At 38.4% G+C, this 20732-nt stretch overlaps 3 protein-coding genes across 3 annotated transcripts; 2 read left to right on the top strand and 1 right to left on the bottom strand.

Annotated features, from left to right (window-relative positions):
- Positions 1 to 219: 219 nt before the first annotated feature.
- Positions 220 to 5592, bottom strand: LOC116165336. The gene has a single exon (XM_031479686.1). The coding sequence runs from the start codon at positions 5590 to 5592 to the stop codon at positions 220 to 222; it is 5373 nt and encodes a 1790-aa protein (XP_031335546.1).
- Positions 5593 to 8761: 3169 nt separating this feature from the next.
- LOC116177583 lies at positions 8762 to 12893 on the top strand. The gene is made up of 4 exons (XM_031496599.1): positions 8762 to 9371; positions 9897 to 10013; positions 10466 to 11704; positions 11763 to 12893. The coding sequence occupies exons 1-4, from the start codon at positions 9020 to 9022 to the stop codon at positions 12419 to 12421; spliced, it is 2367 nt and encodes a 788-aa protein (XP_031352459.1). The 5' UTR covers positions 8762 to 9019; the 3' UTR covers positions 12422 to 12893.
- Positions 12894 to 19142: 6249 nt separating this feature from the next.
- LOC116172549 lies at positions 19143 to 20617 on the top strand. The gene is made up of 2 exons (XM_031489785.1): positions 19143 to 19641; positions 19697 to 20617. Exons 1-2 carry the CDS (start codon positions 19446 to 19448, stop codon positions 20560 to 20562), a joined length of 1062 nt encoding a protein of 353 aa, XP_031345645.1. The 5' UTR covers positions 19143 to 19445; the 3' UTR covers positions 20563 to 20617.
- Positions 20618 to 20732: the final 115 nt, after the last annotated feature.

Below are 20732 nucleotides of genomic sequence, written 5' to 3'. Positions count from 1 at the left end.
CGTCAACAACTGTTGTTACAATTTTCTATCCAACTTGACCGTGAACGAAATATGATAACAAAACTGGATCTCAAATACAGAAAATAAAAATACTGTGTACAAAAGAAAATGTGTCATTTCTCAACATTCCGCCCGCCTTCATCTAACACGATGAATAAATTTGAAAAAAAAATGTAACTTCACACTAATACACTGAGTTAATAGCAAGCACAAGTAACTTCAGGCGATGTCATCCTTTTCGTCTGTCCTTGGAAGCAGACAGAGCTTGACGATTGGGCGCTTGAAAGTCGAAGTGGCTGTGCGTACTGTTACGACTCGAACAACTCCGTCTTGACCGGGATGAACGTCAATGATTCTGGCAAGAACCCACTTGGAAGTTGGTTGCAGTTCATTTTTTAGCACTGCCAAGTCTCCAATTTTGACTTGTGGCTCACGAGTTTGCCATTTTGAGCGAGTTTGGAATTCATGAAGATATTCGTGAGACCATCTCTGCCAGAAATGCTCGTACTGTTGACGTATGAGTTGCCAACGGGAGAGTCGATTGACTGAGATGTCAGCAAGAGAGGGCTCCGGAATTGTAGCTGGAGGACCTCCGATGAGGAAGTGTCCAGGGGTTAGAACTGACAAGGCGTCAGGGTCGTCCGTTAGGGCTTGAAGCGGCCGTGAGTTGAGACACGCTTCGACTTGTGCGAGCAAGGTCGACATCTCTTCAAAGGTGAGGGTCGACTCACCGATAGTTCTCTTTAGATGGTGCTTGGTAGACTTCACGCCTGCCTCCCAAATCCCACCAAAGTGTGGAGCGGCAGGTGGGTTAAAAATCCACTGGGTTCCGTCTTGAGCGAGAAGATGCTCAATGTGTCGCGATTCTTGTCGAGCTGAATCGAAAAGTTTTCTCAACTCTGCGTCGGCTCCCACGAGTGTAGTACCGCAGTCGCTACGTAGGGTAGCACATATTCCGCGCCTTGCCGTAAATCTTTTGTAGGCTGCAATGAACGCGTCGGATGTATAATCTGATACAACTTCGAGGTGGATTGCTCGTGTGGCGAGACACACGAAGACTGAGATGTAGCCTTTGTTTGCTTTATGGCCACGCCCTTTTGTGGTTTTTAACCAGATTGGTCCAGCGTAGTCAACTCCAGTGTTGAGAAAAGCTCTTGATGGAGTAACGCGATTTTTAGGTAAGTTTCCCATCAGCTGTTGAGCTGTTGCTTTACGCTGTCTCCAACACTTAAGGCATTTAAAGATGATAGTTTTCACTGCGCTGCGTCCTCTTAAAATCCAGTACTTGCGACGGATTTGACAAAGAGTTAGTTGGATGCCACCGTGAAGAGTTTTTTCATGATAATAACGAATAATCAATGTGGTGAAAAACGACTCTCGTGGCAGAATGACTGGTTGTTTTTCATCAGCATCGAGAAGCGAGTGTTTCAGACGACCTCCGACCCGTAGAAGTCCATGATCGTCGATGAATGGTGTAAGACGTGCGAGAGGTCCCTTGATATTGCAGAGAGGATCGTGGGGAAGTCGATCAATCTCTCGTTGGAAGTATTGTTTCTGAACTTGATGAATCCAAAATTGTTTGGCGTTTTCAAGTTCTAGAGGTGACACATTCCTTGAATGGGACACGATGTCGTGAGCTCCACGTGAGCTTAACTTGATGCTCTTACGCTCAGCAGCGTTTGTCACAAAGCGTAGAATCCATGCTGTTACCGAAGATAATTTGGTAAGTTGAGAGTATCTTTGAATAAGATCCCATGGTTCCTTGATGGTAGGTATTGTTTGATGAACAACAATGGTTTTCTCTTCTAGGACAGCATCAGGAGATGGAATGATTGTGGATGTGGGCCATGGTGTGACGTCAGTGAGACATAAGGCCGAACAGTTCCACCAATTATCCCGTTGGATGAAGTCTGAAATGTCCAGTTCGCGAGTGGCGATGTCAGCTGGATTGTCCCCTGATGAGACGTGGTGCCAGTGACCATCTGGTACGAGTCTTTGAATTTGAGAGACTCGGTTTGCCACGAATGTTTTCCATCGAGTAGGATGACCTCTGATCCAATGGAGTGTTATGGTCGAATCAGAGTGCAAGTGCAGAGGTACCTGCTGTAAGTTGAGTGTAGTTTGCACCACCGATGAAAGTTTAGCCAGCAGAAGAGCTGCGTTCAGTTCCAACTTGGGCAAGGTTATCATTTTCAATGGCGCAACCTTGGTTTTTGAAACCAGTAATCTGACTGTTGACAAGTCATTGTTGTTTGACACTCGTATGTAGAGGACAGCCGAGTATGCTTGCTCCGAAGCATCGGAAAACCCATGGAGTTCGCAAAGACGATTAGATGGTGAAAGTCCGATATACCTTGGTATCTTGACTTGTGCGAGTAGATTCAGTTGGGAGTAGAAATTTTTCCACTTATTGGACTTGCAGTCTGGCAAGGGTTCATCCCAACCTAAGTCTAGTTGCCAGAGTGATTGCATAAAGATTTTTGCAGTCACGATCGCTGGGGCGAGCCAGCCTAGAGGGTCAAACAGCTGTGCGATCATGGAGAGCACGTGGCGTTTAGTAGTTTTGGAAGGCAACTCTGACATCTTCACGTTGAAGATGAAATGGTCAGCATCGGGTTGCCAGGTTAACCCGAGCATTTTATACACTGGACTTGATTGCCAATTTAAGTTGGATTGAGCAACCATGTCAGCTGGCAGGCGATCTACAAGACTTCTATTGTTGGAAGTCCACTTTCTCAAGGCAAAACCGCCCGCCTTGAGGAGATTGATCAGCTGCTCTTGTATCACAAAGGCAGTCGGTAAATCGTCGGCGCCTGACAAGATGTCATCGACGTAGGCGTCAGTCTTGAGAAGTTTAGCAGCGACGGGATAATTTTCTTGTTCATCGTCTGCTAATTGATGAAGTGTGCGGATTGCTTGGAATGGTGAAGATGACAATCCAAAAGGAACGGTGGTAAGACGATAAGTAGCCATTGTTTTGGTGTCTCGATCATACCACAAGAGACGTTGGAGGTCTCTGTCGCTCTCATGGACCCAAATCTGTCTATACATTTTCTCCATGTCCGATGAGATGGCGATTTTGTGCGATCGCCATTTTAACAGAACTTCAGGAAGTTCTGGTAAGAGTTTGGGGCCAACGCAGAGCTGTGCGTTGAGAGAATTCCCCATGTCTGTCTTTTGGGAGCCATTAAACACGACACGTAATTTGGTGGTTGTGCTAGTGGCTTTCAAGACACCATGATGAGGTAGGTAAAACGACCTTGAAGGTGGGGATGATTCACTTGTAACGTCTACCTTCTCGATGTGACCTAATTCAAGGTACTCATCCATAAATTTGGAATAATGCTCTTGTAACTCATCGTTGCGTGAAAAACGTCGTTCCATATATTGAAACATGCGTGTCGCTGGGGTCAGAGAGTCACCAAGTTGAATCTCTGGTTGCTTAATTGGTAAACATACCGTGTATCGGCCATCTGGACCTCGAGAATGTGTTCTCTTAAAATGGTCCTCAACAAATTGCTCTTCGTCACTGAAGTGTTGTGACTTGATTAAAATTTCTTCTTGTTCCCAGAATTTTTGAAGGAGCTCTGGGAGTTGTTTGTCAATGTGACACTGGTGACTTGCGAGAGTGGCTGGTTGCGATGGATCGACATCAGTGGATAGCTCACCGAGCAATATCCATCCGAGTGCGGTTTTCTGTGCGATTGGAGTATGATCAGGGCCCTTACGGATGCCTTCTTCGAGGATTCTAGAGTACGATCCAACTCCAAGAATCACTTCAATTGGTTGTGAAGACGAGTGATCTGGATCAGCAAATTGTATGTCTTTTAAATGCGGCAGATTGAGCTGATCGTCTTGACAGTTCGGGACGTAATGAGTGAGATCCCTCACTACAAAGGCGTTGACTGGAATCTTGTAATCAGAATCAAAATGAGGCTTCACTTCGAAGGACACTGCTCCCCGTGTAATGCAAGTTGCTTTTTTGCCAGTTCCACTGACTGGATATTGGGCTGAACGTCTGGGTAATCTCAGTCGCTGGGACAGAGATTCAGAAACCAAGTTGTCGGTAGAACAGGAGTCAACGAGTGCTCTGGTGTAGCTTTTTGCGCCGGACGCTGCAATAACTCTGATGTAAGCTGTTGCCAAAAGTGAAGGTTTGGGTGTTGTACATGAAGAGTGATTTACAACTTGCAGGAGTGATGATTGAGGACTCTGAAGTTGTGTGGGCAACTCTGATAGTACAGGCGCAGGTGCTGTGTTCTCTGTCATGGTCTGCGAGTGAGAGCGTGACGAACCACCAGAATTAACTCCGTGCATAGACGTATGGTGTTTTTCCGAACATTTAAAACAGTGAAACCTTGACTTGCATTCTTGAACTTTGTGAGCGCCTAGGCAGTTTAGGCAGAGATTTTTAGAAATTATAGTCTGCCTTTTCTCACAAGGGCTGAGTGCTTTGTATTGATCACATTTCCAGATAAAATGTTCTTGTGAACATAGCGAACAAGTACGTGGACTTGACGAATTTTGTAATTTCGTAGTTGCAACGTGATGTGAGCTCACGTCAGATTTTCCTTTTTTATAGGGAAAAAAGCTTTTAGTTTGATGAACCTGTTTTGCTGGGTTCGTAAGAGTTTTCTCGTTAATGGCTTCTAGTGCCTTTATACGAGTTTCGAGGAATTTTTGCAATTCACCGAAAGAGATGGGGTCATTGGCTGCCCCGTTCGCAGTCTCCCAATCGCGTCGTGTTTGAGGGTCAAGACGCTTAGTGGTCTTGTGCACGAGCCAGTCTTCGTGATTATCGACAGGCCTGCCCAAGGCTTGGAGAGCATCCTTAGCCTCAATGGTTGACAAGAGAATGCGTTTGAGTTCAGTCGCTGACTCGGACTTCGCAGGAGGAATCGCATCGAGGGATGCAAGGTGTGCGTTCACTAGCAAACGTTTGTTTTCATATTTGTTTTTCAGTTTATCCCAAGCTATTTGATAGTTGTCGTCTGTTATTGCTAAATTATTGATCAATTGAAGGGCTTCCTTTTCTAAACTGGTTTTTAGATTATGGAATTTTTCTACCGGTGGTAGGTTAGGTTTTGACCCAACAAGAGACGTGAAAAGATCTCGAAATTGTGGCCAATGGGTGTAATTGCCGTCAAATTTTGGCAAATTTATGCGAGGCAATTGACTCTGAAGTTGCACAACAGGCTGTACAGGAGGTTGGGTGTGTGGTTGCGCACGTAAGGCTTGAAGAAGTTCAACCAATTCGGGTGGAAAATGGGGTGCTTGGGAAGGTGCTTGCATAGGAGTAGCCGCGATTTCTAAATCAAGTAACACACCTATCTGTTTGGCATAGGATTCATCCACTGCCTTCATTAGATTTTGCCTAAAATAGGGGAACTCTTCGCGTTTCACCTCAAGAGTTAGCAATTTCTTATGATTGTCTTGATATTCTTCCCATTGCTGGTTAATCTTCTTAATTCTTCCCTTGATTGCGCCTAGCGTAATGTTATCTTTGCCTAACTTGTTTAGATTTTCAACCGTGCGAGATATGAACCCGAAAAGTTCGTTTTGACGTTCAATGATGGCACTCAGCTCGGCCATTTTAACGGTTGTAAAAAATTGACCAAAAAGCAAATTTACAAACAATAAATGCGAATTTAAAATTCTGAAGATTGATTTAATTGCTCAAAACTATTTATTTTAGTAAAGTCCTGAGTTGAAATACGAGATGCCGTTTGCATCCGCAGAAATAAATAGTTGGAAAGAACTCACAGTTTGCTGGTAAAATGAGTGTAAGTGAAGACGTTGATTAATTAGTTCGAAACCTTCGTGAAAGTCCTCTTGCTCACTGGGAATCGTTCGTTGTTGCTGCAGGTTCGATCTGGAACTCGACGAAACTTGGAAAAATCGATGCACACACTATTTCAGTGTTTGTATTTAAAGTCACTCAAAAATGCGCGCAATCACTGAAGAAAAGCTTGCGTTTTCAATCAGCAGAACATTTACAACACACGAGTTTTTAGTGAGTAAAGGAAAAATTATTATAATTAATTTTTCATTGTCGAACTTTGTTTTATAATGTTAATAAATGCCGCGAAAACCACTTTAACAAACGTTACGCTGCCCACATGAAAAATCAATCCAAAAATTCACTGCAAGGGATCGATGTACAAGTTTTTATTGTTCACCGTGATAGCGCGCGATCGAAAATAACACATTAGCGCATGTTATAACATTGAAAAATGACGAATTTCGGCACTTATCCGTGGTCGAATTGGACCAAAAAATGTCAGGGAAGCTTAATGGACTGTAATAAAGGTGAGTGACAAAAAACTAACATGAATTACGGCGGAATTTATTAACAAAAACAAACAAAACGAAAATAAAATTGAAAGCTGAATCGCACACACTCTACGTCAACAACTGTTGTTACAATTTTCTATCCAACTTGACCGTGAACGAAATATGATAACAAAACTGGATCTCAAATACAGAAAATAAAAATACTGTGTACAAAAGAAAATGTGTCATTTCTCAACAACAAACTATTATTATTACCATTACAATGTATTGCCATAACATAATGTGATATATCAATACGTATTGTATTTTAATGCGTATTAAAAATATGTATTTAAATATTTTAAACAAATTTATTTTTATAAATATTATATAAAAATTTTTTTATATTATTAATAGATTTTATAATTCTAAATGAATAAAAATATTACTTCATTAAATGCCCTTGAATGTGTTCATTTATATAGTGTACGCAATATTATAAAATTTTTTAACAGAAATTATGCCAAATATATCAAAAGAAAATATTTTTTATTTAGAAAATTTATATCTTAAATATAACATTTAAATTTACAAGAATTAGATATAGTACAAGAAAATTTACAAAAAAATTTTTCTAATATTATGAAAATTATAATTATTGATGATGATAGATATAAATTTCATTTAGAAAATAATATCAAATTATTAAATAATAATTTTGGTGTTAAATTAAATGAAGATATATATCAATCGATCATTAATCATCAATTATTATAATTCAGGTTTCGAATAAAACCCGAAAGGATACCCGAAACCCGCTACGTGCCCAAATCCACAACAATACCAAGGGTAAACGTAGCGGGCGTTACAAGATGAAGGACAAGATCGGAAAGTTTATTCCAAAATTGCAGAATCGAGTGGAATCTTTGTGCATCGAAACAAAATTCATCTCAACAGATCGTCTCGTCCATGGCATCTCTAGTACCGCATCGAATTTGCAAAAAAAGAAGTTGAAAAATGTCAATAGATCAATTTTTAAAAAAGACCCAGGATAGATCTAAAATTGTTACTTCATTCCAACCCCAATAATGGTCTATTTGAGGAAGTATGGAAAAAACGTCAAACATCAGAATCCAAAACCACCTATTTTGAGTCGAGGCATTTTAAAAAAGTAAGGTTCAGTAAAGTCATCGATGAAGAGGAAATAACCTTCATATTTCTATGGTCGAGAAGGTCTCACCTCCATATGTTGTTGGTAGATATATAAATCAGGGATTCGAAGAAAGTATACTCTATAGTGATGATTACAAATCCTTGTTTGATAATAAATGGATGCATGGCACTGCAATAAATGCAAGTAGAACACGAGCACCGTGCCCCATCTTGAATTTGGTTACGTCACAAGGTCTTGGATGCTGGATCAAAGGTTACGGTCTTGGATTCTGGATTAAGGTAATGGCAAAGGCAAACGGGTTCAATAAATAAAATAAAATGTGATGAAGTTGCTGCTGCGGCTGCATTGCAAAATCTATGTTACTCTTAAAAGCCTTTGAACGTTTTAGCGTTCTAAGTTTACTAAGATATTTGAGATACTATTAGGAAGCCGTTTGATATACGTTAATAATAGTGCTGTATTCTGTGGAGTGTACATATTACACGGTGTACCAAATAAATAAAACTTGTGTGTACCTAGATTTTATTTAGCGACTCTGGGGCACGACTGCAGCTACCCGCGTGCCCACCAACAACCCTTACACCCGTTCACCCGCAATCCGCATTTTGGTGGAGGTCGCTAAAAACCCGCCACAAAATAGTACTCACTTTTTGGGTACTTCTCATCCCTTGACGACACGAGAAAGAGACCATGATTAGAGCTCTAAGAAGACGCGAGCCTTGCAAAAGGTGGTTAATTTCGCCCCTAGGGAAAAAGACAAAATTTCGCCACGCAGGAGGAGTGCGTGTTTACTAGATCTTTCCGACCACACTAACTTCAAAACAATCGAACCAAATGTAGGTGCATGTACACTCCTCGAAACATCATCTTTCTACAAGCATTGTTCTACGAACTACTGTCAGCCAGTAAAAGTGAGATTAAAAGATATCTTTTTACAAATAAATTTTGCAAAAAGCCCTAAAAATACTGCGGAGACCTTCTGAATGGATTAATTTACCAATCGATATCCAAACGGAATTGTCGTGGAAAAAGAAGCAACTAAATGATATCGATAGGGACCTACTACAGCTTGTAACATACCCTTAACGCCACCTCTCTCCCATTTACACAATCACGCCCACGCGCCCCTACGACTGACTTAAGCGAACCCTAGATGTCACGGCCACAAAATGTAATAGGTCACGAGCTCACAAAGACAGAATACGACGGACCCGGAACGGCAAGGAAGACAGTTCGGTAAACCGGTCCCTAGCGCGCCTAAATACAGATTATCGGCTGGTTTTCATGACCTTGGTGCAGCAATGTGAAGTGCGCTACGTTACAACTGTCAAAATGAATTTAATTCTGTTTAAAATTTAAAAACATTGAACATAACATAACCTATCAAACCCTTACATCAAAGTTAAACGATCAAACTTGTATATTATTCTCTGAATCTGCTTTAATCGCTTCAAATGTCCCATTGCAGTGGTGCTAACGGTGGTATAAATTAGGATTTAGGATATGGTGGCAATCCTCCTAGTGGATTTATAATTTTCTATAATCATAATCTCGATCATTAGGAATACCTCTATGAATACTCATATGTGTGTAGTGTGTGATAAAACTTTTAATAGCAAAGGCAATGTTAGTAGACATCTTAAAGCAATTCATGGGGTGCAGCACGCTCCTAAACGTGGTGCAAGGCATATGGGCATAATATGTGGAATTTGTAAAAAGGAATTCTTTGATAAAGCCACCTTAACTAGACATACCGCTAAAGTGCATAAACTTAGCCAGCACGTTGTGTATGACAAGAACAAAAATATTAGATGCGAAGAATGTAAAGTTGCTTTTAGTTGCAAAAAACAGTTAATAAGACACTTAGTGGCCCTACATGAATTTGAAGAAGTGTACATTCAACAAGAATTCATGAGAATCGAAGGTAAGGTGCTTTATCATAAGAAACATTTCTTTTTCTACAATCGCCATACGAAGTTCTCCTTTAATTAACGCAAAGTTCGTGTTTTCTGAAGAGCAATCGGATAGACCACTTTGTTTCATGTTGCCCTTAACAGCAATTGGCAAAGTAGTGTTCCGCTTGCCCGGATAGTCACTGTTTGTAAAATCAAGTAACAATTGGTAATGTTGACTATCTATTTTTTACATTTTTAAATAAAGAAAGAGTATTATGTGTAAAGTGGGCTCAAAATTCACTGCCAATTTCGAGAGACAAAGGAGTTTGGCAATAGTCGGTCTTAATCGGCAGTGTACCTATCATTTTGCGCTCTTAATACATAAAAGCTATTGTATCTAATTATAGTTACTGTCGATGCAAGTGCGCTGGACTATTTCTATCATGCTGCAAACCAAGTGCTGTAAAAGCGGCCAAACGGGTCAAATATGACTGCGCACGTGTATCGAACAACATTTTATGTACCCACATTGTAATGAACTGAATGCTTTTCAGATTTTCGTGAATGGCTCAAATGTGAAGAGGAAAGTAACAAAGTTGAATACAGTCGAGTAAATGGGAAGACAATTGGAAAACAATTCAGTAGATATTTGTATGAATGCAATCGCTCAGGTAATGAATATTCATTTCGAGGATGAATGCATGGTTTCTATTCCCTTTTAACTTAAACCATATTATTTTAATAATTTATTTGTTATTCTGTAGGTCATTATAAAATCTACAGATGTTTGAAAATGATCTGCCTGGAGTAGGCTATGGACTGACATTTAGGCGAGGCGCACATTGAGACGCATGCGATGAATGCAACACAACCCATGGCCACACACGCTGTGGATTCTGTGGGAATTAATGAACAAACACATATTATTACACAATGTACGATGCCATACGGCTCATATCTGGAGCCACATAGTGTCTGAAACCCAGATTTTTTAATAATTTCAACAGAACAAAAAACGTGTGTGGCCATGGGTTGTGTTGCATCCGTCTCAATGAGCGCACCCCCTTATGCATAGCTCATGCACACATTTCAAATTCCTAAGTAATATTTGTTTATATTTTAGGAAAACCACCTAATACTTGCACTAGGAAACGGTTACAAAAATCCCAAGGATCCGTAAAGATAGGATATGCGTGTACCAGTCATATTATTATAAAAGTAAATAATAGTACCGGAGCTGTACATATGAAATATTTGAAAACACATTATGGACATACCTTTGAATTACAGCATATTCGTATCCCTGAATCTTCAAAAACTGCAGTTGCAAGTAAACTTTCACTGGGAGTTTCTGTACCTAAAATTATAAATTCTGTACGAGATAGTATTGACGAAAATGCATTACAGCGTGTTGATTTAATAACTAAGAAAGATATTTCTAACATAAGGAAATCATTTGGACTCAATGTTCTAGATGGTGTCAGGCATAGTGACGACGCAATAAGTGTAGCACTTTGGGCGAAAGAATGTTTAAATGACAAAAATAATCCTATTTTATTTTATAAGACGCAAGGATCAGAAGATACTGTATACAGCCTAGACACCTCTGATTTTTGCCTAATATTGATGAATAAGTTTCAAATGGAGGCCATAGGTAGATTTGCTAACAAATTTATTTGCATAGACAGTACTCATGGTACCAACCCATATGACTTTGAATTGACAACTTTAATGGTAAGTGACGATTTCGGTGAAGGAATGCCGGTAGCCTATATGATTGCCAATAGAACTGATACAAGAGTGTGCGAGATATTTTTTATTAATATAAAAGCAGCAGTAGGCCATGTGGCTACAAATACATTCATGAGTGATATTACTAACATTTATTATAATGCATGGGTTAGTGTTATGGGTACAGTATCGAATCGACTTTACTGTTCCTGGCATATAGACCGAGCCTGGAAATCAAATTTGATGAAAATTTGCTGTATTAATCGAGAAGATTCTATTGAAAAGAGGAAAAAAGTGTACAAGGCCCTTAAAGTTCTTCAAACTACATTAGATAATGAGAAATTTGAAAAATATTACGAAGAATTTTTAACAGAATTATGCAATGATCCAGATACAAAAAGTTTCTATGAGTATTTCTGTAACAATTACGGGAACAACTATTTGTCCTGGGCATATTGCTATCGTAAGGAGCTGCAGATCAATACCAACATGTACCTTGAGAGTATGCACCGCATCATCAAGTATGAATATTTAGAAGGTAAAAAGGTGAAACGATTGGATAAGAGCCTCCATAATTTACTACGATTTACTCGTGACAAACAAGTTGAAAGGCTCATCAAGTTAACAAAAGGTAAATTAGTAATATTAAACCATTGTTTATATTATATGAGGTTTCCTTTTCTTTTTAGGTAAGACCACTGATCGGTTGACTGCAATTAATTCAAGCCATAAAAGAGCAATAGATTCCAACTTCAGTTGTGAAAGAATCGAAACTAGCCATGATGACTATCAGCAGTGGTCTGTGTGTAATCTGAAAAAAGAGACAACTTATGTGGTTACTGAAAAAACACCGGATACTTGTTGTGCCTTGATTTGTCAAACTTGCAGAGTATGTTATCACTCATACAGCTGTACGTGTGTAGATTATTTTATAAAATCAAATATTTGCAAGCATATTCACTTCATACGCATTCAGAATTTTGAGGATGCCAGTAATACACTGAGTAATTCTGAAAGTAAAGAAAACAGTGTGCATGAAGAAATAGAGTCGTCCTTAAAGAGTCTTTCAAAAGAATCTCGTGATAGTGGAAAATTGCAAAATACGCTCGTAGATAAAGCTTTAGAAGTGGTTGCATTGGCACGTAAATGTACTGTGCCTGACATTTTAACCACTGCACTCAAACAGGTAACTGCTTCCAGTTTGTTGCTAAAAATGGATGGAGAAACAAAGCAGATACCAAAATTCCAAATGACTGAAGCAACAAAGATGGAGCCGAGTAATAAAAAAATTATGAAACAGATTTCGTTTTTTTCTACAAAAAAAAGAAGAAAACAGCTGCATAAATAAATTTGGAAAGGTCCTAATGCATTTAATTAATTTGAGATTTAATGTTATGTGCCAATTCTTTTTACTTTTGTGGTAACCATACCTGTTACTTTATAACTGTAATTGCTAAACAAATATCGTTGTGTATCCTTTATGTTTAATGTTATGTTGCCAAGTGACACTATAATATTATGCGTGTTTTATTTTATCTACTTTTGTTCAATAGGAATCCCAAAAACCTGGCTAGAAGATCTGCACCTAGCACATGAAACTGATGAAACTTCATCTAAATTGAGAGATCTGCGTTTATTCTGTATTTGTTGTGCGTGTGTTTATTTTTTAATATAGGGAATGTACTTTATAAAAAAAACGAAGGGAGTGATACTGTCCATTTAAAAAAAAATTGTTGATGAAGTCTAGAATTTTCAAAATCTTTAGGGATCTATTGTGCAGATGCCATTTGTTCAAAATAAAGTTTACCTTTAAAGTTGTACCAGTGTTTTATTGCAAGTTAAGCAAAGAAAATACATTGATAATAAACAGTCCTACTACTTCGGAAAAGCCTGCAATAGGAGGTACTCTTTTGCAACAGCTGCCAATTATATCGGTATCGTCTTAGAGTGACCATAGCTATACAGCTATTGTTAAAACTCGCATATTAGTGCTAATTAAGTGCAATTGATAGATACAATTTAGTTTGTATGGGCAAAAGAGGCCTCAAGGTTTTCAAAAGAAAGCGTTTGTTGATACGTATTTAAAAATAACGTTCCTGTATTTTGCACAGCCTCTGTACGTACCTAGGTATCATTTTAAATTCCCGCACTTGTTTATGTTCATTTTGCTAATTTCATGTGACAGACTCAAGGTCATGAAAACCAGCCGAATATCTGTTTTTAGGCGCGCATATAACCGGTCCCATACAGACGCTACGGTGGCTTATGGTATCCCCGAGTGAACAACAAGTAATCATCTCGACCGCTACCTGCTCGTGACAGTGCGACGTGAACGTTTGGACCTTTTGTATATTGTTAGTTGTTAAGAATTGTAAATATTGTCGGAACCTAGCCCTGAAATAAAAATAGTCTTGTGCGTGACGTGCGGAGTACTCTCTACCCATCGTCCCATCAAGCTTGAAAAAGGAGCGGACGCAGAGTTAGTTAGACGAGTGAGAGAGATAAATAGTTATATAATTTCTAGTCAAGAACTTGTAGACATTCTAATAGGTAGTTTAAATAAACCGATACAACGAAATATCGAAGGATCCTCAGTATTACAATCACTTTTAACGACAATTTATTTTAATCTTACAAAATACGTTTTATAGTTAACAAAAATGCATCAAATTCATGTCTTGGTCATTGAGATAATGCTTTTAATCTTGTTCCCTACGATATCAGTGCAAGAAAAACGATTTTGACATGTTTTGATCAAAATCCATGTGGTTGCCAAAAATAGATCAAAATTCATGTTTTGGTCAATGAGATAATGCTCTTTCCCAACGATCTTGGTGCATAAATAACGATTTTGACGTATTTTGATCAAAATCCATGTGGACTCCGAAAGATCATTTAACATCTTTGAATCTCACATATGCGGTTATCAAATGTGCACGACGTGATGCACTCTTTCAGCATCAAGATAATGCGTTAGAAAGCTTTTAAAATTCCCAATTCATGTGTAAATAATAATGTTGGGTGCATTTTGCCCTAAGACTTTCGACCTGTACCACAGAGATGAGTTATATTGAATTATTACACATCTAAAAGCCATAGGGAATAATCTAGCGAAAGTCCGAACTCGATACATGACCTAGGGAATGAAATATGTTAATTTCTATTATATTGAGCCCGCAGTTTTTCCTGTTCCGATTCACTGGAAGCCCTATAACTTTTGTTCCTGTTGAACCAGCGTACTGAAAATCAATAGCGTCCGTCCTTAAAATCCAAAGTACCCATACACCAAATTTCAACACAGTCGGCCACTTTTAAAAAGAGTTAGAGCGCACACGGACGGACGGACGGACGACAATACAAAACTATAAAGGATCTGAGGATCCTTAATAAAGTAAAGGACGATATAGATATACTCCATAGATAATCAATTTTTCAATGTTGAACAAATTTGCTCCAAACACGTATTAGACCAGTAGAATCTTCGCGAAAAAGGATCATATACTTATCGATACTTCCGAATGTCATTAAATAGGCGAGAATAAGCTTTTTACTGCATTTTTGCCAGAATACAGAAGCTTATAGTTTCACTAATAGTCGGTCGTTCATTCGAGCGCATTGTATAAAGCCATCGGGTTTTCGATTAATCTGTAACCTACCGACCACGTGGAATTTTGATCGAAATCCTTCTCAATGCCCAAGCAGTAAATTTCATGCATGTTTGGTAGCCACGTGTATTTTCATCACATGTTCGAGTCATTCCGGCATTGCTTACTTCGCAAGCTTATTGATCCGTCACATAAAAAATGCACTTAGGTCTAGCGATGGAAAACACAGCCTCGTTTAATTACAGACGAAGTTTGTAGTTAGTTTCTGACCTTTATCAAGATATATACCGTAAAATGGGGTAACTTGCACATACCCTGTTTCGGCTGATGCGCATTATGTCTTTTTTAGGTCGGCAACGTTTCAACAGGATGGTACCACATGTCACACGGCCAATGAAACCATCAATTTATTGCAAACCAAATTTCCTGATCGCATAATTTCACGAAACTCAGCTGTTAAGTGGCCAGCCAGATCGTGTGATTTAACACCACTGGATTATTTTTTGTGGGGCTATGTTAAGGACAGAGTCTATACGGAGCCAATCGAATCGATTGCAGCCTTAAAACTCAAAATCCGTGATGTGATTAACGAAATAGACCCGTCATTTTCCCAAAAAGTGATTAAAAGCTTTGATGAATGAATCGACATCTGTCAGCGTGCTCGTGGTGGACATTTGCCAGATATCATTTTTCATTCATAATTGCCCAACTTTTCTCTTTGTAATTCAATAAAAATTTTAATCATCTTCATCTAATTTTTTGTTTTAGAAAACAAAGTTCTTGTTAAAAAACCCTTTAGTACTCCATTTTTGGATACTTCTCGTCCCCTCGAAGACGCGAGCCTTGCAAAAGGTGGTTAATTTCGCCCGTAGGGAAAAAGACAAAATTTCGCCACGCAGGAGGAGTGCGTGTTTACAAGATCTTTCCGACCACACTAACTTGAAAACAATTGGACCAAATTTCTACAAGCATTGTTTTACGGACTACTGCCAGCCAACCAAAGTGAGATTAAGAGCTACCTTTTTACAAATAAATTTGCAAAAATACCCTAAAAATACTGCGGAGACCTTCTGAATGGATTAATTTACCAATCGATATCCAAACGGAATTGTCGTGGAAAAAGAAGCAACTAGATGATATCGATAGAGACCTACTACAGCTTGAAAAAGAAGCGGACGCAGAGTTAGTTAGACGAGTGAGAGAGATAAATAGTTATATAATTTCTAGTTAAGAACTTGTAGACATTCTAATAGGTAGTTTAAATAAAGTTAAGGACCATATAGATATTAAGTTGTTTGATAATAGTTATTTTATAGATATTAGTTTTAGTTACTTAAACTTATATGAAAGGAGTTGTATAAACAGTTTGTCTAATTGTTATAGGCAGTATATAGAAGTAGATAGGCTATGAGAGTTCTGGCCCACTTTTGGTCAAAATCTGCGATTTGGTCTTCTGCTGATGATTATAACGACTTCCCGGAGACCGTAAGAATGGTTAGTTGAGAGGACTTTATTGCCGTCAAAAATTTGTGATGAACCCCTTAATTTAGCAGAAATGTTTGATAGCAGAACACCTACAAAGAATATAGGTAAGTGATGTAGCAGAGCCTTTAGTAGTGTCTGATGCGGACTGTATTATCTCAGATGAATGTACACAACAAGCATCATCTGAAGCAACGATACCAGATTGTACACAATAATTATCTAAAACAACAATACCTTCCGTATCTATTAGCTCTGAGGAAGTGCCATCATTTATTATTATTGATGATAATTGTATTGTCGCATTCCATGAAGAGTGCCGGCCACTCCCTCATTGAATGTTACAATGCAATCCTCTTCTGTTATGGATTTTCCTCCCCCACCTTATTCCGAGGATGATGCCGTGAAATATATTGCACCGCTACTCCCCATGGCTACTCCAAATATAGAAAACGATATACGTCGTTTATGTCAGCTTGGATGTGACTATATTTATGCCAATAATGCCCGTTTAGCAAAACACCCACGTTCAGATGCCTATTGGCGTCTGAATTCCAGGGTATCACAAATCGGAAAAATGAAAAGTGCACTAGCACATAAATTATTCAAAAATACTAATTATAATCAACATTTTAAATTTGCATTAAAAAATAACATACACATGAACCATCTAAATTTACTGTTTCGGTTAAATAAATATTAGATTCATTCCACTGCCCCATTTACACCTATCGCTCTTTCCTTTTTTCCTGACGACGATGCTATGTTGGGTTCCCGTCCTGCCGTTGAACAATGCAAAAATAGTTTGACAACTAAATTTTATTTTATTTATTTTGCGCAGGACGCAATAAGTTACGACTGTCAGGTCTTAAAGAAATTCTTAAGAACGCTTCCGCCCGGAATCCGCAACTAATAACTAACGGCACTAAGATCATGTCCGCCTAATTATCTAGGAAATTTTATTAGTAGTTAAGTAAACAAGGTGTAATCTTAATATTTTCTATTTAATTAATAATTTGCATGTTTAATTTTACTTATCAATATTTGCTAGGACTTAGTCCTCATAATCGCATTGTTCTTTGAGAAGTCAATAATGATTTATTATCTTATAAAAGGAGCTGAAGAGAAAGAACATCCAGTATTACTTCTCAGTAGCTCAAACTTATATTTATAATTGTAAGTAGACAAAGTATAGTGGTAAATTTAAAAGTGTAAACTTCAACTTGAGAATAAACAAACTTAATTGTCTTCTGCGATAAAATTCACAGAGTCTTAATTTCCTACCTATGGTCCTATCCAAACCCCCCGAAAACCTTCAACTTTCCAGAATCCAAAAGTAACCTTCCCCATTTGTTTAATGCTAACCTAAATTATGATGGTTTTATTATGGACGGGACGAAATGTCTTCCGAAACACGCATCGCCTTGTTAAGAATGCGAATTCAGAGCATTTTTAAAACAAAATCAGGCCGCCAGAAAGTCTTTAACTTCATCCAAAGTGTTGAATCAAAACCCCCTGAATCCTCGCTATAGCTTTTTCGGTGGTCGTACCAACGCGATCAGATATTTGTTTGTTTGCTCACTTGACCGTTAATTAATAAATATATGAAATACGCCGTCGGGCACCCGACAGTATACAACTTAGATGATTGTGGTACTCGCGACTTGCGTATACCATTGGTAAAGTATAGCATACTTCCACCCTCTGATTTGTATCATTCCGTTCTGCCTTTCAAGATGCACGATAAATCAATGTTCGTCAGCTACATGGTCTTAGTCTTTGAAGTGTGGGAATATGAGATTAGTCAATATGACAAAGCGAGTATGGGTGGTGGGTTATTTTCGGGTTACGTCGATAACTTTCTGAAAATAAAGCAAGAGTGTAGTGGCTGGCGATCTTGGTGCGTCGACGATGGATCGAAAGAGCATCTTTGCGAATATTTGGATATCTGGTCCAAGATATATAGCAAAATTATTTTTAAATTTATGTTGGTATAAGTTCGGACAGCGGGAAAATTTAAATCAAACCTCAATTATTTCGGAAGTTTTTGAAAATTATGGTCGATCCTTCGAAGGAGGTACAGCTCTTTTACTAGTTAGCGACGATGTCATTTGTGTGAACTAGCTTAGACCCGAAGATGGCGTCGAACCGCTCACAACTGTCAATATGGTATTGGCTGCTTATCCGGCCGCAAATGCTCAGCTTGTGGTGTATAACGGGTACTGTATTTTGATACAAATTCGGTGATTTTTAGCAAAGACCGGGCGAGTGGGTTCCACCCGTCGCACCCCGCATGAATGGTTCCCGTGGAACTGCACGACAAACAGCTTAGCGCCATTATGAATTGCGAACAAAAATGATCCATCACAATCAACATCCAACAATACTTGATGCTTTAGTTTATTACACCCTGTACATTTAATTTCAAATATACCGTCACAACGATTCCATAAGACAACAAAGAAACAAAATCATCGGAATACAAGACCAGTTAGCTACCCTGTATACGAGTATATATTATTACACCCTGTCTATTTAAAATGACGCAGCCAATCACAGTAAAAAATTCAAATTCCCCACACAAAGTCAAATTTACCGCAACAAACTCGCAGACCACAATGTGACCTCAGAGTGGTGGGGCGGGCCGTACTCGTACCACTATCTTTCTCTGTTTTAATTGTGTACTTCATTACAGATAATAATCAGCACTTATGACTAACTCAATGGATATCGATTTAGATGAGCTGAACATACATTATCGTAAACCATTTAAAAATGGGATTGTGATTTACTCGTGGGTCCTCAATCTTGATATCATCTCGACAAAGTATGCGCTCGGGTAATCTCCGCCCGCGGACCATCGCCCATGCGTTACTTCCTCCCCTTTACACACATCTCCATTGACACATTCCCTTCGCTTTACACAGATCTCTAGCTAACAAAAAAAAAATTGAACGAAGTGCACCAAAAGAGTAGGTACCTACTATACCGTGTGTCCGTTCTCAAACTCGAACATAGGGATTTAACATGGAGTTGAACGTTTTTGCGGATTTCTGCTCGCCAACTTATTCTACAGAAAAGGTAATGGTATCATTGGAAAGAGAAAATTATTGCGCATCCACTGATACTAACAACAAGACTAAAAATTGAAATTGTAATGAAAAATTTTAAATCGTTTTGATTAAAAATTCGACAGTATTTTCCAAAACATAGTAGGCTTGAAACAGTTTGTTTATCAATAAAAATTTGACGTTTACGCTTTTGTGAAACTGAATTTACGGAAAGATGAATAATTATACCAACGAAGAAAGAGTTTTTATGGTAAAAACCTTTTATAGCGGTGTTAGTTTGCGAAGAGTTCGAGATTTGTTTGCCGTTGCGTTTAATACGAGACCGATACCATCAGCAAGTACCATACAAAAATATGTAGAAAAATTTGAAAATCAGGCAAATATTTCAGTAGAATCAGAAAGTAGGGGTGGTGAGCATTACAAATTTTATTTTAAAACATGTTCTAAAATGACATCATATCATAGGATATCGACAAGGGGATGACCGCACAGAAGAGCAAGTTTTGGCGATGATAAATGCAGACCCAACGTACAGTTTGAGGCAAATTTCCCATGAAACTGGTTTATGTAAGTCGCGGGTATGGATGATATTAAAGAAATACAAATATCACCCTTATAAACCACAATGTCATCAAGAGATTTTTTATGTTGACGAAGAAAGTAGGAGTGCATTTTGTTATGAGATACAAGAGCGCGCTAACAACGATCGCCGCTTTCTATCGTCGATATGCTTCACAGACGAGTGTACCTTTACCCTCAATAATGAACCCAATGTTCAAAACACACGTCATTGGGCTCAGGAAAACCCTAGGCTTAATATTTCAACCAGAACTCAGTATCCTCAAAAAATTAATATCTGGGCTGGGATTTTTAATCATAATATTATCGGCCCATTTGAAATTGAAGGAAACTTAAATTCAGAAACCTATTTAGATCTTTTGGTAACAAAGGTAGGACCCGCATTGGAAGACGTTGCAAGAGAAAATCAGGAGATCTGGTTCCAACAAGACGGCTGTCCTGCGCATTTTGGTTTAAACGTTAGACATTTTTTAAATAATTCATTTCCAAATCATTGGATTGGTAGAAGTGGTACCATAAATTGGCCAGCCAGATCTCCAGATTTGGCACCTTGCGACTTCTTCTTGTGGGGACACCTTAAAAGTAAAATTTATAAAAGACGCCACCCAGATATTAATTCTTTGAGAGAAGCTATAGTTACTGAATGCGCGTTAATTACTAACAGGGAGTTAGCGAATGTGCGAAATAGTTTTTACAACCGACTGGGATATTGCTTAGCTCAAAACGGGGGGTTATTTGAATATTTACTTTAATTTGTTTTTCCTTACTAGTATTTTTGTGTATTTTTAATAAAAATCGTTCGAAGCCTTTATTGCTAACATACTATATTGGTGTATTATAGAAATAATTGCCAAAAGACTACGAATTGAATACACATATTAATTCCCTATGTTCGACTTTGAGAGTGGACACCCGGTATATA

This window comes from Photinus pyralis, unplaced genomic scaffold (genome assembly GCF_008802855.1).
Source record: "Photinus pyralis isolate 1611_PpyrPB1 unplaced genomic scaffold, Ppyr1.3 Ppyr1.4_LG1, whole genome shotgun sequence".
NCBI lineage: Eukaryota > Metazoa > Arthropoda > Insecta > Coleoptera > Lampyridae > Photinus > Photinus pyralis.
This window is presented reverse-complemented; position numbering and strand designations above follow the sequence as displayed.